This window comes from Lithobates pipiens, unplaced genomic scaffold (genome assembly GCF_037356315.1).
Source record: "Lithobates pipiens isolate NorthernLeopardFrog02 unplaced genomic scaffold, aLitPip1_a1.2 Scaffold_8, whole genome shotgun sequence".
Taxonomy (NCBI): domain Eukaryota; kingdom Metazoa; phylum Chordata; class Amphibia; order Anura; family Ranidae; genus Lithobates; species Lithobates pipiens.
Window position 1 is genome coordinate 174,864,668 of NW_027507903.1, and position 27,886 is coordinate 174,892,553.

The following is a 27,886-nucleotide window of genomic DNA, read 5'->3' on the forward strand; positions in this document are numbered from 1 at the left end:
TACTATCCCACTCCCAACACCAGTCGCTGCTACACACAGTGAGCTGCTCCTCCGCCACACTACACAGCAGCCGCTATGCACAGTGAGCTGCCCCTCCACCCCCTGCACAAGCTACATATAGTGCCAAAAAACAGTCCTTATTCGTTCATTAAATTCCCCCCCGTTTTAACGTGGTGTTCTTTACTAATTTGATAGTATGGTAACAGTTTTATATATGGGAAAGGGAATTTAATTGCTGTTTTTATTTATTTCAGAACAACCACATCATTTTCCATTCCTGAAGAACAGAGTCCAGGAACTATCCTTACCACGATTACAGCAGTAGACCCAGATGCTGCTGGGTTTGTTAATACACTGTACTACAGCATCACCACACCAAATCAGTATTTCTCCATCAATGAACGTAAGATTCCAATTGCATGCTTTCTCTATAGTCTACTAACATCTATTTAATCAAGGCAAAAATATTATTTGAAATCAAGAATTCACAACTATAGCTAATACATCATACATAGCATTATATGGAATCGGCCAACCACCATGGCTATGATATTGCACATGTCTTTTTTATTTCTTTTTGAAGACTGCCACCTTATCGTGCAAGAACTATTTGTCCAAAGTAGCTAAGAAAGGTAAACTGGTAACAGCTTATTGTCAAAGTAGGGAAACTCATGCCAGACAAATCAAAGGGCAGGGGTTATAGAAAACAGAACAAAAGCAGAAGTGAGGGCTCTATACACACAGTGAAATTTAAACCAAGTTCTTATATAAAGTTATGAAAGCTAATGAATTAACTGTACATTCAGTATTTACTGGTGAGGTTTGATGACAATCAGTTATGTAATCTAGGAAGATGCACTATTTCAAGCAAAAGGAACAGATTATTAAACAGGACAGAATCAGGAACAAGTAGAACCTGAAACTGGCTCTGTGGCTCGTAATAGATGTTGTTAAACTCTGATAGTTTGGACATAGAGTATAAATTGGATAACTAGACAGTCTGTCCACACAAGTGTGTGAGGTACATTGTGAGGGAACCTGAACAAGGAGGTTAAAGTAAAAAATAATATTGAAGAACCGGGAAGCAACCAGAGTATATACTGCAATCAAGTAGGGATGTTGTTTACATATTTGTTGAATTGTCAAGGTTTTTTGCCAACCATTCTTAAAGAGGTTCTAAAGGCTGAAGGCTTTTACATTCATGCATGCTGAATAAAGGTAAAAACTTTAAGTGTGCAGCTCTTCCCTCTGCCCCCCCCCCCCCCCCCCACCTGAGAACTCAACTGATCCAGTCATGTGCACGAGAGGCATTGGCTTCCGCTGCTGTCAATCACAGCCAGTGAAGAGGGAGCAAGGTTGGGGCCAAGCCACGCTTTGTGTGTCTCATACATACAGAGGCGGTTCAGCAGCAAGCACACACGAGTGCCCCCAGAGCAGCTTGAACTGGGGGCACTCAACAGGGGGGAGGTACCAGGAGCGCTGGCATGGGACTAGAGAAGAAGAGGAGGATCGGGGCTGCTCTGTGCAAAACAATCGTATACAGCTGGTAAGTATAACATGTTTGTTTGTTTTTTATATGAAAAGATTTGAACCTTTAGTGTCCCTTTAATTTAAACCCAAAAAATGTCAATTGAGTCCACTGTCTTGTGAATGGCTTCAGTTTTCTTCTTTTCTATTTTAGTGACTGGTGCAATCCAGATTGCAAAGACAATAGACCGTGATGCTGATCCGTTCAGGCTTAATCCACTTATAATATTGGAAATCAAAGTTATTGATCGTCCAGGTACAGGCCAGGCAAACTATACAAATATAAACATCACTATTCAGGATATAAATGACAACCCACCAGTTTGTAAGAAGTATGCATCCAGGTAAGACATCAATTAATGTATCATACTGCCTTTTGAATTAAGAAGCACACGTGTGACTGTATACAAATATATCTGTAATCATGTATCAGCTAAACTTTGCTCTCTTATTGTTATAGTTTTTTTTTATTACCAGACCTATTTAATAATATTATGGCTTTTGAAAATAGTTATGTAATAAGAAAAAAGTGGATATTAATGATTTCCCAAGGAGGATGGTGCGATGATATTGAGCCATAAGACCACTAAAAAATACGTGACGAATAGGATGTTGTTCCCTACATACTCCTCCATTGAGAGGGATGGAAGGGGCCCTCTAATCAGTATAATTAACTTTATTGATGTTAATCTGCAGATAAGCCATGCTAGCACCTTCACCTTGGTACTGCAGTGGGTGGATCGCTCATTGCTTACCTCACCTCTTTGCTAGTGAATAGGATGTTGTCCTGAGAATTTGCAGTCCTGTTACATTCTATCTAATTTAAATAATAAAAACAAAAAAGTCTTGTGTGTAAGGTTACTTTCACACTGGGGCGGGCACCGGCGGTAAAGCGGTGCTATTTTTAGCTGTGCTTTACCATTGTTTTAGCGGCGCTATTCGGCTGCCAACAAGGCAGTTTTAACCCCCGCTAGCAGCCGAAAAAGGGTTAAAACCACCCGCAAAGCTTGCTGGTATGTTTGTTTTCAATGGGAAGGGGTGCTTTAGGAGCGTTGAATACACCGCTCCTATAGCGCTGCAAAGATGCAGCTTGCAGGACTTTTTTGAAAGTCATGCAAGCACACCACTCCTGTGTGAAAGCCCACAATGGAATGAATTGAGCGGCTCTTTCAGGGCGCTTTGCAGGTGCTATTTTTAGCACTATAGGGTCTGCAAAGAGCCTCAGTGTGAAAGTAGCCTAAGAACTCATTCAACTCAGCAGGCTTCTTGAATCCCATTACAGAAAGTTGAGTACATATTTCTCAGAGGTTTTGTAAACGTCAAAGGTCCTCTGTGTCTCATAAAATTGGCCTTAAAGCAGAACTAAAGGTAACATTTTTTGTCAGGTTTTTTTTGCCATCTGTGTCCCATTGAAGAGATTTCTCTTCACTTCCTGTTCCATGGCCTCTAACCCTTGGGTTTTACTAGGGTCACCAAAACTAGTGTCCCCCTTGGAAGATTTCCCCTCCATTACTCTTCTGGGGACAACCAAATTGTGGGGTTCTCCTTTACTTTCATTCTTGATGATAATGGGTGGGGGCACATACACCAAAAAAACTTACAGACGTTACCTTCTTCACTCGATCCAAAACTGAAAAAAATATGTTTTTCCCTTAGTAATGTTACTGCTACAAATGCTAAAGTATAACTAAGGCAGAACATACATTAGTCAGTTTTTCCCACAGATTCACCCATCAACACATTAGAGATACATGAGGGAATCCTCCCTGTTATGTCATAGTATTCTGACAGTGGGAAGACTTCCCCATCGTCAGAATACACTAATCGGTGTACTGATCAAGCGGAGAAAATCAGTACATCGACTTCTGTACAACCACAGTGCCCATACATTGATCAAAATTTGGCCAGTCCCTGATGAACTGGCTTAACTTCAATCCATGTATGGCCAGATTAAGCCAGAGCATATACAGCTTGTAAGGGCTAAATTTTTAAATAGGTAGTTGAAAAAGGTTCACAGGATATCTGGTAACTGAACACTGAAAACTTTTAATGACTGATTAACTGTTGTAATGTCATTACGCCCAACATAGGTTAGCCACTTGAGTATTGGACACTTTCACCCCCTTCCTACCCAGGCCAATTTTCAGCTTTCACCACTCTCAAACTTTGAATGACAATTGCACGGTCATGCAACACTGTACCCATATGACATTTCTTTGGTGGTATTTTTTTAAACAATACAATTATTTTTATTGAGGAAAATAAGTTACTTTTACTACAAATGAGCAGACTTAAACCATTTGACATTGTAAGTATAATACAAAATGGGGTACAATAGCCACAATTGATGATATGTCCAACATAAAACAAGAAAAGCATACAATAATTACAGTATACAAAGTGAGCAGTGATGTGTCACACACAATATCAGGTTAAGACCCTGGACAAGAAAGACCAGCAAAAAGGGAGAGAGTTGAGGTGAAGAAGATAAAGCCAAGATAGCAGGAAAAAAGAAAATAGGGGGTGGGGGGGGGGGGGGAGAGAAAAGGCAAGGAGGAGAGGGTGGGTAAGGGAAAGAAACCTTGACAGTCTACCCATGGATAAATTGGTGTAAGTATTAGGGGGCATGAACCACACACCACAATTCAGAGGCGTAACTAGAATCTTCAGGGCCCCGGTGCAGGAAACCATAAAGGGCCCCCAGCAGGGGCATTGCTTGGTCTACAAAAGATCTTGGGCTAGAGCCCATAGCAGTGAAGTAAAGAAATCCATACACTTGGGCGGGCATACCATACAAATGTATATAATATACATGTGTGTGTATGTATGTATTTACAATATATATATATATATATATATATATATATATATATATATATATATACAGTATCTCACAAAAGTGAGTACACCCCTCAAATTTTTGTAAATATTTTATTATATCTTTTCATGCGACAACAAGTGGAAATGTACAAATTGGGGCCAATTAGCCATTTTCCCTCCCCGGTGTCATGTGGATTATTAGTGTTACAAGGTCTCAGGTGTTAATGGGGAGCCAAGACCATACAGAAGTTTAACAGGACAGGTTCCACTCAGAACAGGCCTTGCCATGGTCGACCAAAGAAGTTGAGTGCACATGTTCAGCCTCATATCCAGAGGTTGTCTTTGAGAAATAGACATATGAGTGCTGCCAGCATTGCTGCAGAGGCTGGTGGGGTGAATGGTCAGCCTGTCAGTGCTCAGACCATATGCCGCACACTGCATCAAATTAGTCTGCCTGGTTGTCATCCCAGAAGAAAGCCTCTTCTAAAGATGATGCACAAGAAAGCCCTCAAACTGTTTGCTGAAGAAAAGCAGATTAAGGACATGGACTACTGGAACCATGGCCTGTGGTCTGATGAAACCAAGATAAGCTTATTTGGTTCAGATGGTGTCAAGCATGTGTGGCAGAAACCAGGTGAGGAGTACAAAGACAAGTGTATCTTGCCTACAGTCAAGCATGGTTGTTGAAGTGTCATGGTCTGGGGCTGCATGAGTTCTGCCGGCACTGGGGAGCTAAAGTTCATTGAGGGAACCATGAATGCCAACATGTATGTGACATACTGAAGCACAGCTCTCCTTATGATAATGACCCCAAATACACCTCCAAGATGACCACTGCCTTGCTAAAGAAGCTGAGGGTAAAGGTGATGGACTGGCCAAGCATGTCTCCAGACCTAAACCATATTGAGCATCTGTGGGGCATGTTCAAACGGAAGGTGGAGGAGCGCAAAGTCTCTAACATCCACCAGCTCTGTCGTGTCATCATGGAGGAGTGGAAGAGGATTCCAGTGTTAACCTGTGAAGCTCTGGTGAACTCCATGCCGAAAAGGGTTAAAGAGGAAGTAAATCCTGCAGTATCTATGTTGCTCTTCATATATTTCTTTTTAATCACTCTTTATCAAACATTACATAGTCCAATAACACACAATAGCCGATTACTTTTTTATCTAACTTTAAAAAATTTTGTCTATCTACACAAGGCAGCACCATCTTCAGTATAGTTTTCTCAGTCCAAGCAGAATATAATTTCCGCCCTTTCATGTTTCCCTTCAATACAATCTCGCGCATGTGCGATCTGACATTACTGTGATAACCGAGCACCACCACTCATAGCTGACCTGCTGCATTGTTTTTGTACTTTATTAATGGGTAAATACCGTTCTGGGTATATGCGTGCCTGTTTGTTTTGCTACAAATCGTGAAAGAATTAAATAAAATACTTGTGAACAGTGACTGTTTCTGCTAAAATAAATAGTGTCAGAGATTTGCATGTAAAGATTTAACTGCTGAAGTAACCCAACCCCAGTGTCAACTGTTCTTAGTCAGCTGTAGACATGTGCGGTTCTTTTAGTTCCGAAATTCGGACACATTTTCAATTATTTCGAATTACAATAGTACCGAATTTAAACTAATCCGAAATAACAAAAAAAAAATTTGGGCGAATATGAATTTAAATCGCTTTTGAATACTTTTCGAATTTGAATCGTTTTAAAATTTGAAAGTTTTAATATGCAAATAGTTTTAAAATTCTAATAGTTTTTGAATTCGATTTGTTTTTGAATTTGAATTGTCTTCGAATTTGAATTGTCTTCGAATTTGAGTAGTTTTCATATTTGATTTGTTTTCAAATTCAATTATTTTTTAAATTCAATTCGTTTTCAAATTCAAATCGTTTTCAAATTTCCAAAGTGAATAAAATCGAATAGAAAATTAAGGAATAGAAAAAAAATAATAGAATAGAAAAGAATATAACAGAAAATAAAAGAATAGACTATAATAGAATAAAACAGAACAAAATAGAATAGAAAATAAAAGAAGAAGCATATAATGGATACAAATAGAATAGAATAACATTGAAAGAATATAATCATCTTCTGGAATTCGATTTTCAGAGAGTAAATTTGAATTTGAATACATAAGAAAAGAATAGAATAGACTATAATAGAATAGAAAAGAAAAGAATTAAAAAAAGAATAGAATACAAAGAATATAACCATATCCCAAAAATAGAATAGAAAAGAATAGATTTGATTACAATAGAAAAAAAACAGAATAGTATCGAAAAAACAACAGAATAGAATAGAAAGAATATAAACATCTTCCAAAAATGATAATAGAATAAAAGAAAAGAAAATAATATAATAGAATAAACAAATAGAAAAAGAATACAATTAAAATAACAATAGAGTAGAATGGAAAGAATATAGCTATTTTCCAAAATTGAAATAGCATCAATTCAAATTTCAATAGAATAGATTAGAATAGGAATCTTGTTGGTTTTTTCTATACTATTGTGTTATTTTCTATTCTATTCTACTCTATTCTTTTCTATTCTATCTAAATTTAAATTGATTCTATTTGAATGTTGGAAAATGGTTATATTATTTCTATTCTATTGTTTTTTTAAAAATTATATTATTTTCTATTCTATTTGAATTTCAGAAGATGGTTATAATTATATATTTTTTATTCTATTATATTCTATTCCATTCTATTCTCTTCCTTTATTTTCTATCCTATTTTGTTCTGTTTTATTCAATTGTATTCTATTATTTTATTTTCTGTTATATTCTTTTCTATTATATTCAATTTTTTCTATTCTATTCCTTTATTTTCTCTTCTATTGTATTCTCTTTGGAAATTGGAAAACTATTCAAATACTTTTCGAATTCAAAAACAATTCTTTTTTTTTCACAAGAAGGAATTCAAAAACAATTCTAAATTGATTTGAAACCTTTCAAATCGATTTGAAGACAAATAAACAAAACAAATTCCGAAAACGAATTAAACGGCTTAAATGCATTTAACAAAACAAATTTATGCAAATAACGAATTGAAACTAAACAAAACTAATTTTCTTTTTCTACACATGTCTAGTCAGCTGGCACTTAGATTATTGTCATGCAAGCTAAAGAATCTCTGTGCTAAGTGAGACTGATAGGGCTCTTTCACACTTGCGTTAAATTTTAAAGCAGCCTAAAAGTACATTAACGCACCTATAGCAATAATGAGCATGAGGATGTGTTGTACAAGTATTCCTGTTGCGTCAGGCAACACATCTCAAATGCCCTCTGTACAAGGCTAAAATGGGAAATAATCACTTTAGACACTTTCCAACTGCACTGTAAACGCAATGTAAATTCCATAGGCACATTAACAAAGTGTTTAAGGTGCGGTTGTGGTGCATTTCAATAGAAGTGAATGGAATTGCAGAGTATGAACTCTGCAGGCAGTGTTATTTTTGACTCGGCTCAACGTAAAGCAACCCTAAGGCTGGATTCACACCTCTGCATTTTTAGTGCTTTTTGCATTTTGCAGATTTGCACAGCAGTCCATTTAACATGGTTTCCTATGGAACACAGTCTGTAGTGCAAATCTGCAAAATGCAAAAAGCACTAAAAATGCAGAGGTGTGAATCAGGCCTCAATCTGTACCGCGGCTGCCCCGGTCCTGTGTGAACCGGCTCCATTGAAAGCCAGGCACACTCGCATCTCATGCAAATTGAATACAGGGAAACTCACATCCAATTTGTTTATACGCTTGTACGTATAAAAATGCATAGGTGTGAATCCAGCCTAACACTGCAGTGTGAACACCTCCATCAGCTCCCCATTGTAACAATTTGGAGTGGCCGTGTGAAAGAGCCCATAGTGCCATTGTCAAATTGTTGATTGAATTTTGTCAGAAAAATAACAGAATGTAAAATAACTGGTATAGTTACAGTTTTATTAAGTTGCTCCAACAGATAGTACTGTATAGAATGGGAAATGTGTTACTGAGTATCTAAAATAACATACTTTACATGTCATACAACAAGTTTAGCAATTTTACTTCTAATTATACTAACTGATATTAGGTGGGTTCATTTAACAAGATGGTTCTGAGGTTATTGTGAATAATGGATTTGTTACGAACCTTTGAGGAGGCATTTTCTTATAAAAATAGCAGATTTTTTTCTGCCACTATAATTTGCCATGTTATTGAGTCTATAAGGCTGGATTCACGTATAAGCGAATTGGATGTGAGTTTCCCTGTATTCAATTTGCATTAGATGCGAGTGTGCCTGGCTTTCAATGGAGCTGGTTCACACAGGTCCGGGGCAGCCGCGGTACAGATTGAGGCTGGATTCACACCTATGCATTTTTAGTGCTTTTTGCATTTTGCAGATTTGCACTACAGAACGTGTTCCATAGGAAACCATGTTAAATGGACTGTAGTCCAAATCTGCAAAAAGCACTAAAACCGCATAGGTGTGAATCCAGCCTCAAAGAGGGTCCTGTGCGTGTTTGGGTTAAGGGGCAAATTCAGGCAAAAATTCGGACCTGATTCGCACCCGAACCAGTGAACAGACACACGCCGGATGCCAGGCATGAACCCGCGGCCACACATATGTGAACCCGGCCTAATTGACAAACATTGAAACCTACAATAGGAAAAGACAGATAGAGAATTACATTGTGTTTGGTTGCTGTGAGTCAAATCATGAATAATATATACATGTATTATACATGTATAATGTACTTTATGACTAAACTTTAATATTGGTTAAAAAAGCACATTTATGTTTTGTTTTTTTTAACAGCGTGGCAGTTCCAGAGACTACAGCAAATGGGTCCCTTATATATGATCTTAGTAGTAATGTGTGCACAGACATTGATGTGGATACACAAAACAATGTATTCAACTTTACTGGATTGTCAGGTCTTGGAAGCAATCAACTATTTCAACTCGACCCATCAGGATCTGGCAAAATAGTGGTATGATTTGTTTTAATGTTATGGGTTAGTGGTAAACTGGCACTGGTAATTGAACTTATGTTGTGGTAGATCCATTCCTGACTCATACACATTTTTGTGACTAAATAGGTAAAAGAGGAGAATTCTTATAGAAAATATTTAATTAGGGTGGAGTCAACTATATTTTTTCATGTTTGGCGATCCAGGATAGGTAGCGTGATTTACAGTGCAACTTTGCAATGAGATTTTTACTGCGATGTCATGTGACCAGTTCTCAACAAGTCACGTGAAAGTAGTAGTGCAATGATGCAAAAACCTTTTTTGGAGTCGCTGCGACTTGAGTCGCACCAGTTAGAACGCGGACCATTGAAATACATGGGTTTTGACTTGTCATGCGACTTCACATGTGTCAAGTCGCACAACAACTCGCAGTAGTGGAAACAGAGCCTTAAAGCAGCAGGAAAGTTGTATAAACACATGTTTTAAATATGTCAACAGGCCAGGCCTTAAAGAGGAAGTAAACCCTGATGAGTTTACTTCCTCTTTCATTCCCTGCAAAGGCAAAGCATAATGGACTACTATGCATCGCATAGTAGTCCATTATGTGTCACTTACCTGACACAGGAGCCAGCGAAGTCGCCGCTGTCCCCTGTAGTCCGCCGCATCCATCTTCTTGGTGGGGTCTCGCAGCTCCGCCGCTGTTATTCGGCGAAGCCGCGATGACGTCACTCCCACGCATGCGCACGGGAGCCGACACGCGCGGCAGCTCCGTCATTGAGAATGCCGCGCTCGGTGCGCATGCGCGCCGCTGTCTACGGCGCATGCGCCGTAGACAGCGGTGCCTCTTTTCGGGCAAATATCTCCTAAACCATATAGGTTTAGGAGATATCTCTTGGACCTACAGGTAAGCCTTAATCTAGGCTTACCTGTAGGTCAAAGTGGTTTGTAAGGGTTTACAACCACTTTAAATGCTGCCTGTAAAATAAAAGAGCCATGTCACCAAACAAGTCACCATTTCTAATGACACTAATAGGATGTTTCTAGTACAAATCACAGCATTATGCCCCTTATACACAAGCGGAATTTCCGCCAACAAAAGTTGGATGTGAGCTTTTGGTCGTAAATTCCGACCGTGTGTATGCTCCGTGTGTATGCTCCATCGGACTTTTGCTTGCGGAATTCCCACCAGCAAAAGATTGAGAGCAGGTTCTCTATTTTTCGGTCGGAAAAAGTTCAGATTGGAAATTCTGATAGTCTCTACCAATTTCGACGCATGCTCGGAAACAATTCGACGCATGCTCGGAAGCATTGAACTTAATTTTCTCGGCTCGTCGTAGTGTTGTATGTCACCGCGTTCTTGACGGTCGAAAGTTCAGAGAACTTTTGTGTGACCGTGTGTATGCAAGCCAAGTTTGAGCGGAATTCCGTCGGAAAAACCATCCAAGCTTTTCCGACGGAAATTCTGCTCATGTGTATGGGGCATTAAAGTTATTCATAAAGGAAATCAAAGCATTTTTTTTCCTTTTGATTGCAATGTTATAAAGAAATTTAAATTAAAAAAAAAATACAAAAACAAAACAAATAAAAGAACTGTACGGAAAAAAAAAAAAGCTAAAAAACTTTAGCTGAAAAAAAAATATCTAAGGGAGAAGGGGTATGAATTATTTTGGAAATATATTAGGGTAATTCATGATAATAAGGTTTTAAACCACTTGAAGACCATGCCTATTCTAACACTTCTCTCCTACATGTAAAAATCCATATTTTTTTGCTAGAAAATTACTTAGAACCCGCAAACATTGTATATTTTTATTTAGCAGAGGCCCTGTAAAATGGTGATCAATGCCATTGTCACACGGTATTTGCACAGCAGTTTTTCAAATGCAATAAAAAAAATACACTATTATTGAATTTTAATGCAAAAAATCTCATAATATATAACCCAATTTTTTGATAAAATATAAAAGATGATGTTACGCAGAGTAAATAGATACCTAACATGTCACACTTTAAAATTGCTCACGTTTGTGGAATGACGACAAACTACAATACTGTACTTAAAAATCTCCATTGGTGAGGCTTTAAAAATGTTTACAGGTTACTAGTTTAGAGTTACAAAGGAGGTCTTGCATTAGAATTATTGCTTTCACTTTAATGTTTGCGTCAATACCTCACATGTTTTGTGTGAACTCAGTTTACATATGCATGCGCAACCTATGTATGCGTTCACATCTGCACACGAGCACGGGAGGAACAGGGGTGCTTTGAAAAAAATGTTATTCATTTATTTTATTAATATTTTTTTATTTTTACACTGTCCCTTTAATTTTTTGTGATCACTTTTATTCCTATCACAACAATTGTAAATATCCCTTGTGATAGACATGACTGGAAATTAATAAGCATGACAGGTCCTCTTTATGGACACATCTGTCTATAAGAATCCAGATCTCCTCTCTACTCTTGAAAGCATGAGACCAAAAAAAATGCAAAAACATTGATCTCATGCTTTTAAAAAAAAAAATGGCAGTGCTTACTTCTGCCCTAAATGGAAGCTACAAAGTTTTTGTTGCTTCCAGTATCCTAGACCATAAAGGTGAACAGAGATGATCCAGTCTCCAAGCACCTCAATTGTAAGCCGACGCAACCGTCGGATTGGATCCCATATTCCTCGCTGGGACAGAGGAGCCCTGGAAGTCACTGGATGGCTCGAGGGAACCCTTCCACTGCCCATAAAAGCAATCCAGCGGCTAATTAGCCTCTAGGATTGATTTGACTTTGTAGAGCATTTCTGACTACAGAAAACAATACTGGGGTTATGGCTGAAAGCTGCAGTCATAACCCTGGTATAATCGTTTGAAGTCAATTAGGTACATGTACGTGATTTGGCAGCAAGTGGTTAATAGAAAGAAATTGTTTTAACCACTTTCAGACCGGACCATTTTGCTGGTCAATGACCAGAGGTCTTTTTACAATTTGGCACTGCGCTGCTTTAACTGGTAATTGCGCGGTCATGCAATGTTGTACCCAAACAAAATTTGCGTCCTTTTCTTCCCACAAATAGAGCTTTCTTTTGATGGTATTTGATTGCCTCTGCGATTTTTATTTTTTGCGATATAAACGTAAAAAGACCACAAATTTTGAAAAAAATTGATATTTTCTACTTTTTGTTATTAGAAAAATCCAATAAACTCAATTTTAGTCATACATTTAGGCCAAAATGTATTCAGCCACATGTCTTTGGTAAAAAAAAAGTCAATAACTGTATATTTATTGGTTTGCGCAAAAGTTGTCACATCTACAAACTAAGGTACGTTTTCTGGAATTTACGCAGCTTTTAGTTTACGACTGCCTATCTCATTTCTTGATTGAATAATGACAAATCACTAAATGATATATTGCTCACACATGCTATGGGCATATGTGAAATGACACCCCAAAATAAATTCTGCTGCTTCTCCTGAGTACGGGGATACCACATATGTGGGACTTTTTGGGAGCCTAGCCGCGTACGGGGCCCCGAAAACCAAGCACCGCCTTCAGGCTTTCTAAGGGCGTAAATTTTTGATTTCACTTCTCACTACCTATTACAGTTTTGAAGGCCATAAAATGCCAAGATGGCACAAAACCCCCACAAATGACCCCATTTTAGAAAGTAGACACCCCAAGCTATTTGCTGAGAGGCATGTTGAGTCCATGGAATATTTTATATTTTGCCACAAGTTGCGGGAAAATTACAAACTTTAATTTTTTTTAATTTTTTTTTCACAAAGTTGTCACTAAATGATATATTGCTCACACATGCCATGGGCATATGTGAAATGATACCCCAAAATAAATTCTGCTGCTTCTCCTGAGTACGGGGATACCACATGTGTGGGATTTTTTGGGAGCCTAGCCGCGTACGGGGCCCCGAAAGCCAAGAACCGCCTTCAGGTTTTCTAAGGGCGTAAATATTTGACTTCACTCCTCACTACCTATTACAGTTTTGAAGGCCATAAAATGCCAAGATGGCACAAAACCCCCACAAATGACCCCATTTTAGAAAGTAGACACCCCAAGCTATTTGCTGAGAGGCATGTTGAGTCCATGGAATAATTTATATTTTGCCACAAATTGCGGGAAAATTACAAACTTTTTTTTTTTTATTTATTTTTTTCACAAAGTTGTCACTAAATGATATATTGCTCACGCATGCCATGGGCATATGTGAAATGACACCCCAAAATAAATTCTGCTGCTTCTCCTGAGTACGGGGATACCACATATGTGGGACTTTTTGGGAGCCTAGCCGCGTACGGGGCCCCGAAAACCAAGCACCGCCTTCAGGCTTTCTAAGGGCGTTACAGTTTTGAAGGCCATAAAATGCCAAGATGGCACAAACCCCCCCAAATGACCCCATTTTGGAAAGTAGACACCCCTAAATTTAGGGGTACACTAGTGAGACTAGGTAATAAATGGCGGGTGCCATGAAACTATAAAAAAATAACTAACCAACCAGCGTCACCTGTAACAGTTATATGGTGATCACTGGTGAAAGGGTTAACTAGGGGGCAATCAGGGGGCTTTATGCGGTAGTATATGGGGGTCCCTGGCGCTATAAAAAGCTGCGGCGAACCTAAATACCTACCTGCCTAACTAGCGTCACCTGTGACACTAATACAGCGATCATAAAAACGATCGCTTATTAGGCTGGGTTCACACTGGGGCGATGCAGGAACGCCACGAATCCGCGGCGGGATCCCGCATCGCATGCCTCCCGGCGGCAGTTCACACTGCCCTATGCGAACTGCTGGGAGTGTCAGTGAAATGTTAATGACACCCCCAGATCAGTTCGCATATCGCAGTGCGATCTGCAAACTCGGATCGCATGGTGTGAACACCCATGCGATCCGATTCTGCTGCGGACCAAAAAAAGGGTCCCGTGCGAGTTTGCGGCGGGTGCGGCGGGTGCGACACGAATTCAGCCATACTATCTGTATGGCTGAACTCGAATCGCACAGAGATCGGATGTGATTTGCACTGCAGTGCGGTGCGAATCACATCCGTTCTCATAAACCGCTGCAATGTGAACCCAGCCTTAGTGACACTGGCGACGGGGGGTGATCACGGGGTTAAACCTTTATTGGGGGGGTTAGGGGGGTACCTTAGAACTAAAGGGGGCTAACCCTAACTGCCCTAACAGTTATTACAGTCACAAATGACACCCGCCGGGTGATCAGGGGGTTAAACCTTTATTAGGTAATAAATGGCGGGTGCCCTGAAACTATAAAAAAATAACTAACCAACCAGCGTCACCTGTAACAGTTATATGGTGATCACTGGTGAAAGGGTTAACTAGGGGGCAATCAGGGGGCTTTATGCGGTAGTATATGGGGGTCCCTGGCGCTATAAAAAGTTGCGGCGAACCTAAATACCTACCTGCCTAACTAGCGTCACCGGTGACACTAATACAGCGATCAGAAAAATGATCGCTTATTAGGCTGGGTTCACACTGGAGCGATGCGGGAACGCCACGAATCCGCGGCGGGTTCCCGCATCGCATGCCTCCCGGCGGCAGTTCACACTGCCCTATGCGAACTGCTGGGAGTGTCAGTGAAATGTTAATGACACCCCCAGATCAGTTCGCATATCGCAGTGCGATCTGCAAACTCGGATCGCATGGTGTGAACACCCATGCGATCCGATTCTGCTGCAGACCAAAAAAAGGGTCCCGTGCGAATTTGCGGCGGGTGCGGCGCGAATTCAGCCATACTATCTGTATGGCTGAACTCGAATCGCACAGAGATCGGATGTGATTTGCACTGCAGTGCGGTGTGAAGCACATTCGTTCTCATAAACCGCTGCAATGTGAACCCAGCCTTAGTGACACTGGCGACGGGGGGTGATCAAGGGGTTAAACCTTTATTGGGGGGGGTTAGGGGGGTACATTAGAACTAAAGGGGGCTAACCCTAACTGCCCTAACAGTTATTACAGTCACAAATGACACCAATGCAAAAAAAAAAAATGCAATTGGTGTCACTGTGACTGGGGGAGCAGGGTTAATTGGGGGGGTGATCGGGGGGTGAAGGGGGGGTGTGAGTGTGCCTGGCATGTTCTACTGTGTAGTGTCGTGTTGGTGCAACTCACCGATCCTCTCTCCTCGGTGCCGGAACGAAAAATACCGACACGGAGGAGAGATTACATCACTTCCTCTCCTGTGTTTACATTACAGGAGAGGAAGTGATGTCACGGAGCATTTCTATTCGTCGGGAGCGATCGCGAGGGGGTGGCCATGAATGAATCGATCGGGCCCCCCACCCGCAGGAAGGCAGGGACGTATATATACGCCCATATGCCTGCCCGTGCCATTCTGTCAACGTATATCGTCGTGCGGCGGTCGGCAAGTGGTTAAATAAAATCATTTTTTAGGGTAAGGTATATTTCTTTAGCTGACATCACATGCATTTCAAAGGTCAACCCTTTGATCTACATATCAATAAAACACAAATACAAAGTAACAATAATATGGTTACATCATATTCTTAAGTTAAGCTTCCTATTATACTACAGCAAGTCTCTGCTGTAATTATGACAGCTGGGATATAGCAGCAAGATTATGGAAGCCGCAGATGAGGAAAAAGGCGAATAAATTATTTGGGGTGTACATCGTACATCTTAAGTTCTCAACTGGTTAAGTACTTTTTGACTCTTATATTAACACAAAGTATTTATAGATGATGCTTGAAATCTTTGCAGGCTGCAACTACAAAGGAGCAACTATCTGAGCTCTTGCTCCACAGAGCAGGAACTGGTGATTTTGCCAAATAGGATTTTAAGGGTCTGCAAGGTACATCCAAGGTACTTAAGGTTTTGGGGTGTACCTTGTACTGCATGTGCCTTGGGCTATGGATGACTGCCAGAACTGTCCCAATGTGGACCTGTCACTGTGTAAAGTGGATCAATCAAGCCATACACAAGTAGCCAAGCTAAATACTTTAGCGATGCAAAAAGTCCATGGTGTCAATTAAACCACTATATGGAACAGAGATACTAGATCAGTGATGGCGAACCATGGCTCACCGGATGTTTTGGAACTACATTTCCCATGATGCTCTGGCACTCTGCAGTGTAGTTGAGCATCATGGGAAATGTAGTTCCAAATCATCTGGGGTGCCAAGGTTTGCTATCACTGTACTAGATGTATCAAACCCTACTTTCTGGTTTCAAAGCGTTTTTTTTCTTATTGTAATTAGTAAGTAACTGGGGAATCTGTGGTAGATAGACAGATAGCCTGAATAACCTTTGGACTTTCTGTGCTTAATGGGCTTTCAGACACTTTGACACGGACACTTCCATTCTTCTTAGGTCATATATTTTGTCACATTTGTGACAGATCTCACTGAGAAAACGCAGTGCACTGGGAAAGTTTCTGCTGCTTGTCAAGCACACATTACGCAAAAATACATTATCATTGGACTGTTGGTATTAGTAATATTATTCATGCTTCAAAGCATAAATAAATCGTATTTAAAGCTGGATTTTAGGAATATATTTTAATTACATAGTTGCATTGGAATAGCTTGGACCAATGTAAGTATGCATATTCCATAACTGTGAGATTTCTGTGGAAGCTGTAAATCACTGTAGTAATCATCTATACATAAAGTGATTGTAAGAGTTCATTTTTATTTTTTTTAAATAACAAGCTCGTTTTTCACAGCGTGGCCCCGATCCTTGTCTTCTGGGCTCCCTCGGTGGCTCTCGCGGCTCCTCCCCCCATCAGATAAACTCCTTGGAGAAGCACACTCCCGAGTCCAGCGTTCGGCGTCCATAGCCAGTGAATGTATGACTAGGCCTGCCCACCCAACACTGTGTCATTGGATTTGATTGACAGCAGTGGCAGCCAATGGCTACGCTGCTATCAATCTATCCAATCAAGAGCCGAGAACCCCGGGCAGAGAGACAGCGTGTCCCCGCTGGGTCAAGTTCCAGGGCTCAGGTAAGTAAAATGGGGGGGCCGGTCACTGCCAGGTGTTTTTTCAGCTTGATGCATAGGACGCATTAAGCTGAAAAAACACAAAGGTTTACAAACCCCTTAACCGCTTCAGCCCCAGAAGATTTTACCCCCTTCCTGACCAGAGCACTTTTTACGATTCGGCACTGTGTCCCTTTAACTGACAATTGCGCTGTCGTGCAACGTTGTATCCAAACAAAATTGACATCCTTTTTTCCCCACAAATAGAGCTTTCCTTTGGTGGTATTTGATTACTTCTGCGGTTTTTATTTTTTGCGCCATAAAGAAAAAAGTGCGACAATTTTGAAAAAAATTAAATATTTTTTACTTTTTGCTATAATAAATATCCCCCAATAATATATAAAAAAACACTTTTTTTCCTCAGTTTAGGCCGATATGCATTCTTCTACATATTTTTGTTAAAAAAAATATTGATAGGTTTGTGCAAAAGTTATAGCGTCAACAAAATAGGGGATACTTTTATGGCATTTTTATTATAATTTTTTTTTTTACTAGTAATGGCAGCGATCTGAGATTGTTATTGGGACTGCGACATTATGGCAGACACGTCGGACAATTTTGACACATTTTTGGTACCATTAGCATTTATACAGCAATCAGTGCTATAAAAATGCATTGATTACTGTAAAAATGTCACTGGTAGGGAAGGGCTTAACATTAGGGGGCAAACAAGGGGTTAATTGTGTTCCCTAGTATGTGTTCTAACTGAAGGGGGAGTGGACTGTGTAGGGGAAGAGATAGATCGCTGTTCATACTCCGTATGAACAGATGATCTGTCTCTTCTCCCCTCAGAGAACTGGAAACTATGTTTTTACACACAGAGATGCCGGTTCTTTGTGTGCTCCGAGTGATTGCGGGAGCCCGGTGATGATCGCGACCGCCGGGCACTTGAATCGGCTCCATGGGCGAGTGGGGGGTGCGCATGCCCCTAGTGGACAAATAAGGAAGCGACATAACATGACGGCGATTCGCGCAGTCGAGCCATGTTGCCGCAGTACAACTGTGGCGGCTGGTCGGCAATCAATTAAGTGATCGCCATTGTCTTCCAGGTTCCATGCTGAGCAGCTGCTCTACTGCACAGTAACCACAGGGAGTTGCCTGCTTGGCACATGTGCTATTCACAAAACACCTTGCATTCACAATCCAAGGCGTTCTCGGATTGGACTAGGCGGAGAGCTGTTACAATCTCCAATTTACCCAGTCAGAAAAAGTTTTGCATTCATTGAGAAAAACGCAAGGTGTTCTGTAAATGTCTGTTCTGAGTGAGTGACCCCCTCCGGTTACTATGCAGCAGATCAGCTGCTAGGCATGGGACTCAGAAGACCACAGCAATCAATGCAGTAATGGTAACTAATACAGTGATTTTCAGCTTCTACAGTGGCCCAACAGGTACCGAATATGCAAATTTATGTTAATCCAAGCTGGACCAGTGTAACGCTATAATAACATCTCTACCTGGAATTCAGTTTTAATCAGCTTCATATTGTCTGTCTAGGTCAGGGGTCTCCAAACTATGTCCCTCAGCTGTTCAGGAACTACAATTCCCATCATGCCTAGTCATGTCTGTTAATGTCAGAGGTTAACAATGCCTCATGGTACATAAAGTTCCGCAACATCTGGAGGGCCATAGTTTAGATATCCCTGATCTAGGTGAATGTTATACATGAATGTCAGCCTCTAAATTTTCACATTATGTGTTTATTTTCGCAGTTGATAGGTAACTTGGACTTTGAAAACCCAAGTAATATTGCTGTTGGCAATGAATATAGTCTAACGGCTTCAATACAGGACATCGCTTATCCATATTACAAACGTACGTAGCATTTTAGCACTATTTCTATTTAAGATTTGGATTACATTTGCACTGAAACATTGTAAATGATATACCTTTTTGTTTTTTCAGAAAATATTTATGTTTATGTGAAAACATTGCCAGTTGATGAATATCCCCCGGTATTTAATAGCTCTTCTTATGTGTTTAACATTTCGGAACTCTCACCACGTAAGTGATTTGATTAAACCAATTTTAGCACAGTACAATAATTTAATATACGTCAAGATAAGTAATTGTGGGAAAAAATGAAATAGGCATGTTAAAAGGAATGTATAGCATTTTTGTATATATTTTCTTTGTTTTGAACGAAAAAAAAACTATATATATTTTTTTTATAACCAAGAGAATCTTATTATGAATATGTTTTGGTTAGCTGAGAGGTAAATGCATGCTGGGTGCAGGGATTCTGTGTTTTCAAAGATTTACTCTCTGCTTTTAATCTTTGGCTCCTTTCCACATGCAGAAAGGTTATCTCCCTACGGAATGCTGAAAAAAGCTTCCAATGAGACATTTGTTCTGGTATGGATAAATACCTTGGGTCTCATCAGTAAAATAAAATAAGACATGTCTGCTTATGAGATTTTTCAGTAGAATGGAAGTGATACACTACACTACTCCATGCATCTAACCCACTTACCCACCTACAACACTCAGGCTGGATTCACACTGGTGCGATGCGGAAACCCTGCAAATCCAGTGCGGGTTCCCGCATCACACATGAATTGCACAGTGGTTCACACTGAGATCTGCGAACCGTTGGGGGTGTCAATGTAAAGTTAAGGACACCCCCAGATCGGTTCGCAGATTGCTGTGTGAACTGTGAAATGGTGCAGGGGATTGAATTGCATGGATTTGAACACCCAGGAAAATTATGGAAAGGTGAGTATACAATTTTTACGTTTTCCTGTCACATCATGGCAGCTTACATTTGGGAAATAACTCGCCAAGTGGGTGGGTTCAAGAAGAAATTACGTTTATTTAATAAGCAATTGAGGCATTGGCTGGAATGATTGACCTCCCGAAATCCACAGTTGACAACTGTGCAGAATCTACTTTGCAGTGGGTCATAAAGATGTTTTTGGAAGACCAAGTTGCGGCCGTGCATATTGCCTCCGCAGACACTGCAGTACGCTGCCGACTAAGTTGTCACTGTCCTAGTGGAGTGAGCTTTTAGGCCCTCAGGTATTTGAATCTGCTGTATAGAATAGTTTTTTTGGATGATCTTCACCAACCATGAGGGGATGGTCTGAGAGGAGGCTGCTTGTCCCCTTCTGAACCCGAGAGGCTAGAAGGTTATCTGTTTTCCTAAAGGTACTAGTTGCCCCGAGATATGCTGAGATGTTGTCTTTTACATCCAGTGGATGCGGATCACCTTAAACTGTAAGCAGGGGCAATTTATCAGGGAAATGGCTGGTGTTAGCGCTTCAATCATCCCGGCACCATGGTTGTTATGGTGTCAGGATGATTGAAGCGCATTATTTCTATTGTTACATTGTTTTATAAAATGAAGGGGTTCAACTCACCATAATGCAGAATCAGTGGGAGCCCTGAGTGTGTCACTTGCCACCGTTGCCTGCCACCAGATGCGGATTGTCACTTGCCACGCCACCTGCCACACGTTGACGATTGTCACTTGTCACGCAACCTGCCACACATTGTGGATTGTCATTTGCCCCGTCACCTGCCACATGTTGCGGATTAAATTGTGCTAAATACCACACTGTCCAAAGAAGGGGGGGAAGCTGCCAGCACTGCAAATGACAATTGCAAAAAGTAAAATGGGAAAGTGATGGTGCAGCGCTAGTGACAATTAAAAAATTAAATGGGTAGTCTAAAGTGCATAGATGACCTAATACACATCTAAAATATATCAAAATTAGAATAATTGTGAAGATATCAAACAGTATACATGTGCAATATTGAAATAATGATAACAGGTGATTAAACCCATGTATAACATGCATATAAAATGCAGTGAGATCAGGTGATTAAACCAATGTATACCATACATATAAATGCAGTGATGTCAGGTGATTAAACCAATATATACCATACACATAAAATACAGCGAACCACTTGTTATAAACTCAAAAGCAATAATAGAAAAAAATGAATGAACAAAGAAAGAGTCCACTGAGTGAGAAAAAAAAGTGTTTGATGAAAATGGAAATGTCCAAAACATATGTATCTTGACACTCCAAATGGTAATTATCAAGGCAACGCTAAACGTGCATAAAAAAAGAGGGGGGGGGGGGTGGAGCACCGCTACCAATAACACTGAGGCTTACCGAAAAAAGTGGATCCAGTAGGACATATGCCCTATGAATCAAACAGACTTGTTGGTGATTCTTCACCGAAGATAACAAGGCCCAGATGGATATAGGCATTGGTAGAATTGGGTAACAAAAATCTTTTAGCAAGGACCACCGGTCGACAAGAAAGGTGGCTCCAAGACATATAAAATGTCTCATGGATTCAAATGTCAAAAAGGAATAAAAAACGCACATAGCCTGAATCCGCATAACACAACATTTATTAGAAAATGAAAGATGTACACTCACTTTTAAAAGAGGTAAAAACAAGCACTTGTGAGGCACGCGTCAGGGCTGCCCCATTTCGCCCATGTTGTATGCATTGGCGGTGGAGCCCCTGGCAATTGCCATCAGAGCGCATCCGGGTATCCGTGGCCTCCGCGTGGGTCAGCTGTCGGAGGTTATCAGCCTCTATGCGGATGACATGTTGTTATATTTGGAGGATGCTGGCCCCTCCCTAGCGGCGGTTTTGGAGGTGGTTCGCCGTTTTGGTGCTTTTTCGGGTCTCCGCATCAATTGGTCCAAGTCCCAAATTCTCCCCATCGATATCACCGCCCCCACGAGGGCGCAGACCTTATTGCCTCTCGAGCGTACGGACCGCATCAAATACCTTGGTATACACTGCTCTCGCTCCCCCGCGGACTACATCGGCCTTAACCTTGAGCCCCTTTACCCCCTTTTGAAACGGAAGACCCAGGTGTGGTCCAGGCTCCCCCTCGGGGTCATGGGCCGCCTGGGTCTCGTTAAAAAAAACAAGCACTTGTTAATCGATAAAATGACGCAATGGGAGCAGCAGGCTGGCCCCGACACGTTTCATCCACAAAGATATCATCTGGGGTCCCTGTCCAGGGGTCTCTTATGTTTTCCGCCCAAGCCTTCATGAACTTCCTGAGCCTGGCTCCTATCACCACAGGATGAACGCATGCACCATCAAAAATACTTTTTCTGCTCTCCTGTGGAGGAGGATTGTGTTTTTTGGAATTTTAGGAAGGAGGCCTGGGGATTCCTCCAGTTTCTTTTAAATTCCTTTCCGGGTCTGTAAGATTTGGCCTCTCTATATCTTTCTGGGAGATTACACCACATTACACCAGAATTGTGGAGGTTTTTGCTGTTTGGGTCTCCTGTCAGAAGGAATGAGAATGACTTTGGATGAAGCTGTGTCAAGCTTTTTTCCAAAAAGATTTGCTCCGTCATATGGAATTTGAAGCGGCATCAGCTGTCCAGGGCTTTAGCCATATGGCTCTTCTGGCAGTCACTGAGACCAACATTGCCCTTGAGGAGGATCAAATTGTGTCCACGAAACCTTTGCAACGAAGTCCCCTGCGAGACTAAGTTTCTGAAGAGCTGTGATTACTTACTCCTGTTCTGCTCCCTCCAGAATTAGCTTCTCAGCGTTAGAAGACCAGCTGGAGATGGCTCTCCCTACAGCTGCCAAAGTAATGGCTCGCCTACAGGCTCCACCTGCTGCCGCATATGCTCTCTTTAAATCGAGATCGATTTTTCTATCTAACACATCACTGCATCCTCTAGAGGTTGTGTTACATGCCTGGCCAAGGCATGCGTCTACCACTGAAGCTGACGCTAACGGACTTACGTTAGGCTATTTTAGTGGCTAGAGATTTGTCAGTCTGTTGTTGAGACTGTTTTTTTTTCTCTGGCTTTTTCCACTCATCTTTGATCAATTTCTCCAATTCATCAATGAATGGGAACGATTCTGGATTCTTCTTCAGGTTTGGAAAATATTTTTTTGTTTTCCGTGGGGCTTCTTTAGGCCCTTCCCACCCAATTTCTTCCTTCACAGATTAAAAAAAATGGCTCTATCAGGGTAAAATCGAATCCTGTTGAAGCCTCCAATTCTTCACTGTCAGACGAGTTATCTGCTGTTTTTGATGTGCTGGGTCTAACCGCTTAGGAAGTCTGAGTGGGCTTATCTGCTTCAGGTGTTATTTGTTGGATCGATTCCCTTATTGATCCAACAAATCGTGCTAATGATGCCAGTTCTCTAATGATGTCAGTTACTTCTCTGGCGTCTGTCTCTTTTTCTCTAGTAGCTTCATCGAAGCGCGAGGACAGGTCATTTTTTCCAGAAGAGCGCAGACCCAGCAAGCGTTTGCGGTGGGACGGGAGCGATGGCCGGCCGAAGGTGTCCTGTGGGAAGGGGTGAGATGGTGTCCAGAGTGTGACCTTGAGCGACTTTGTCTGCAACCAGAGCGGCTTCTCTGAGTTGAGCTACTTCTTTGGCACCTTAAGCGGCTCCTTCGGTTATCTGAGCTTCTGTGTCTTGAGTCTGACGATCTCGTGGACCTGATAGGGCTGTCCAATAAGGCAGAATTAGTGTCAAGGCTCCAGGGGCGGACTGACAACTCATGGGGCCCCCGGGAAATGGGAGATTATGGGAGCCCCCAGGCAATCAGAGATTATGGAGCCACACAGTATACACAAACACACACACACTGTATACAATCACACAGTATACATAGACATGTTTCTATTGGCTGAGAAGGTACTGGAGAGGTGGGGCAGCTATAATCTCATGATTTTTAGACCAAAAGGATGTCAGTAAGGGACATTTCAGACACAGATGTAAAAAAAAACAGTTTACATACTATCCCTGGTTTTACTGAGGCTGGCAACCCTGATGGGGCCTCCTAGTGGCCCGGGGCCCTCGGGCAGTGCCCGAGTGGTCGAATGGTTAGTCCGCCCCTGCAAGGCTCTCTTTTTCTCAATCTTCACTACTTACCAATTCGCCCCTTACCTATTAAGCTGTGGATGGTCTGCTTGGGCATTGGTCTCCATGAGAAGTGAACAGAGGCTTCCACCTAGAGTATACATTAGGATTAGAAAGGTACATGGAGAAGCAGTTCACCAATAGGAGAGATTAAATGAATCTTACCTCAGTGGAGGAGCGTTGGTAGAAAGGATAGCAGACAGTGTTTGGCAAAGGAACAATTCGGTACTAGTCTCATGAGTCTAATAATGTCAGGGAAAGGAGGAAGTGTTTGGGGTTTTAAAATGTCTCCCCATCTCAGGGGAGTGACGTCACGATTGTGAATGTGCAATAGCATGCCAAGGAGCCCATCGCCATGATGGAAAAGGACAAAATGAGCTCCTGGCGGCGTCACTGCCACTCGCGCATGAGCAGAGGCGATAGGACGCTCAGGAGCCATGATAGAAATGATAGGATAGCTGTGTGGGACTACAGATCCCAGAAACTCTTCCGCAAGTGTTAGGAAGAAAGTGGAGACCACTGCACATCATTTAAGCCTATTTAAGGCTTGTGAAGTACCAGGCAGCATACCCCTGAGACCATCAGAGTGGGGTATCTTCCATCTAGCTCGTTTAGAGACTGTACAGGTAAGGACTTCCACTCAGGAGAGGCTTGAACCTGGCTGGGACAAGAGCGGTAAGGTGAGCAAAAAAGGAGAATGCTAAGGTGGGTCTTCACTTATAATCTATAGCTATTCAGTCCTATCAGGTTGTGAGGGGCAGACAACCCAAACGTATGCTGCCATGATGCAACAGGAAATATATTTATACCATAACCTATACAATCTTTGACGACCTAACCATATAAATTTTCAGTGTTTAGAATAAAAAAATAAAGTTAAAAAAAAAACTCAACAAAGCAGCTGTGAATATATTGTAAGGCCCATGGGCAATTCTGCCATAAGTGACACTTCATTAGCAACAAAATGGTTAAATGTATGGATTATAACCTTTTGGATTGGTCCCGTTACTTCCTTTACCAATGATGTGTCACTTCTCCTTTGTCAGCTATTAAGTTGCAGTAGCATTTCAAGCTGAGCAAGTCTGATTAGCCCCATGAGTATAATGTAATGTTTAATAACCTAGTAAACTAATTTGTTACCATTGCAGCTTCCACGATGGTTGGACAAGTCTATGCTACAATAGCAGACTACCCCTACATTGGTATCACATACACACTTGTAGCTGGTGGCAGCACACAGGGCAGTATAAGCATCTTCTGGTTGAATCCAACAACAGGTCAACTGCTACTTGCTAATTATGCAGACTATGAGACTACTGCAAAATATCAACTTACAATACAAGCTGTATCAAAGACTTCTGCATCTCCACCTGCACCAAAGACTTCTACAACCTCAGTAAGAAATTGTACACCGTAATGACATAAATTGGATTGGTAGATGTTTATCATGGAAATGAGTGCTTGTTTTAATTGTAGTTCCATTATTTTACTAAGGTTTCATAACAGTTGTTTAGTATCTTCAACTGTATCAAGACTGCTGTAACAGTATGCCTTGGGCTACACAGATGACATTTTAAAAGTGGTGTTAAACCTAAAAACCGTGCTATGCATTATTTTGCAGCTGTGCACTATTCTTAAATGAGGTGGCTGCTTTAGTTTTATTTTTTAAGGCTTTTTCCCCTTTTGTTTTCATCTCTTGTCCCTGCCAGAAGTCTGTTATTTATAAACTTCCTTTAACAGAACAAGCTGTCTAGCAAAAGTGTAAGTGTTAAAATTTCATTTTTTGGTGTTAAGTTTGGGGCTTCTTGAACAGGGAAGAATTAAGTGATATCTTCACTAAGCACATTCATTTTTGGGCAAATTCAAAATCTTAAAAAAGGCTTTCTTTTTTTAAATTTAGTTTAATGGTCAAAACAGGACAGTGGACATGCACTATATTGTCAAAAGTATTGAAAAAGTATTGCACACACATGAACTTTAATGGCATCCTAGTCTTAGTCCGTAGGGTTCCTTTCACTGGAACTAAGGGGCCAAGCCCAACCCCTGAAAAACAAACCCACACCATAATCCCCCCTCCACCAAACTTTATACTTGGCACAATGCAGTCAGGCAAGTACCGTTCTCCTGGCAGCCGCCAAACACAGACACATCCATCAGATTGCCAGACAGAGAAGCGTGATTCGTCACTCCAGGGAACATGTCTCCACTGCTCTACATTCCAATGGCATCGTGCTTTACACCACTGCACCCAACGGTTTGCATTGCACTTGGTGATGTAAGGCTTGGATGCAGCTGCCCAACCATGGAAACCCATTCCACAAAGCTCTCTACGCACTGTTGTGCTAATCTGAAGGCCACATGAAGTTTGAAGGTCTGTAGCTATTGGCTGCTTTGGACTTCTGTGTCTTCCCTGGGAAAACAAATGCCCGTATTTGCCAAGAGGTATGGCTGGTAACTAATAATGGTTAAAGAGTGTAGACCTGTGTTCATAGTTGTAGAATGATATATCTTGCTGCCTGTTATTTCATACCCTCAAATTATCTTATGTTAAAATAAATGTATAATGACTTCTCCAGACATAACTGTTTGCCTTTACTGTTTAGGTAACAGTGAACATATTAGAAGCTAATGATGAAAAACCCATATGTAAACCAAATTCCTACACATTGTCTGTACCAGTGACTCAAGCAACAGGAACAAATATTCAAAATTTTAAGCTGACTTGTGAAGATCGAGATTCTGGACCCACATCATTCCAGTATTTCATCAATTCAGGTACATATTTTGCCCATCAGTGTAAAATGGCCCCATATTGTGAGCATACCATATGGTTTTCTACAAGTTTGAATAGAATAGGTCACATCATTTTATTAGTTGCAGCCTTTGTCAGCAGTGCCATGGACAGAACATTCCAGGTTCTTCACTTAACCACTTCAGCCCCGGAAGGATATACCCCCTTCCTGATCAGAGCACTTTTTGCGATTTGGCACTGCGTTGTTTTAACTGACAATTGCGCGGTCGTGCGGCATTTCACCCAAACAAAATTTAAGGCCCTTTTTTCCCCACAAATAGAGCTTTCTTTTGGTGGTATTTGATCACCTCTGCGTTTTTTATCTTTTGCGCTATAGACAAAAAAAGAGTGACAATTTTGAAAAAAAAGCAATATTTTTTACTTTTTCTATAGCCTCAAATATATATATATAAAAAAAAAATTTTCCCTCAGCTTAGGACGATATGTATTCTTCTACATATTTCTAGTAAAAAAATAAATAAATAAAAATCGCAATAAGCTTATATTAATTGGATTGCACAAAAGTTATAGCGTCTACAAAATAGGGGATAGGTTTATGGCATTTTTATTATAATTTCTTTTTTTTATTAGTAATGGTGTAATTTATCGTGACTGCAACATCAGACACTTTTGACACTATTTTGGGACCATTGTCATTTATACAGCGATCAGTGCTATAAAATGCACTGATTACTGTATAAATGACACTGGCAGGGAAGGGGTTAAACACTAGGGGGCGACAAAGGGGTTGAGTGTATCCTAAGGAGTGATTCTAACTGTGGGAGGGATGGGCTACAACTCACATGACAGCGATCACTGCTCTCGATGACAGGGAGCAGTGATCACTGTCATGTTACTAGGCAGAATGGGGAAATGCCTTGTTTACAGGCATTTTTTGCCT

At 40.9% G+C, this 27,886-nt stretch overlaps 1 protein-coding gene across 1 annotated transcript in view; it reads left to right on the plus strand.

Annotated features, from left to right (window-relative positions):
• CDHR3 (cadherin related family member 3) overlaps nt 1-27,886 on the plus strand; it is a 73,223-nt gene that overhangs the window by 32,451 nt on the left and 12,886 nt on the right. The window contains exons 7-13 of the mRNA XM_077472705.1: nt 255-403; nt 1,682-1,871; nt 9,149-9,323; nt 19,031-19,133; nt 19,224-19,322; nt 25,343-25,590; nt 26,798-26,969. Of these exons, the coding sequence (XP_077328831.1) occupies nt 255-403; nt 1,682-1,871; nt 9,149-9,323; nt 19,031-19,133; nt 19,224-19,322; nt 25,343-25,590; nt 26,798-26,969 (1,136 nt within the window). The remainder of the gene's footprint in view (nt 1-254; nt 404-1,681; nt 1,872-9,148; nt 9,324-19,030; nt 19,134-19,223; nt 19,323-25,342; nt 25,591-26,797; nt 26,970-27,886) is intronic.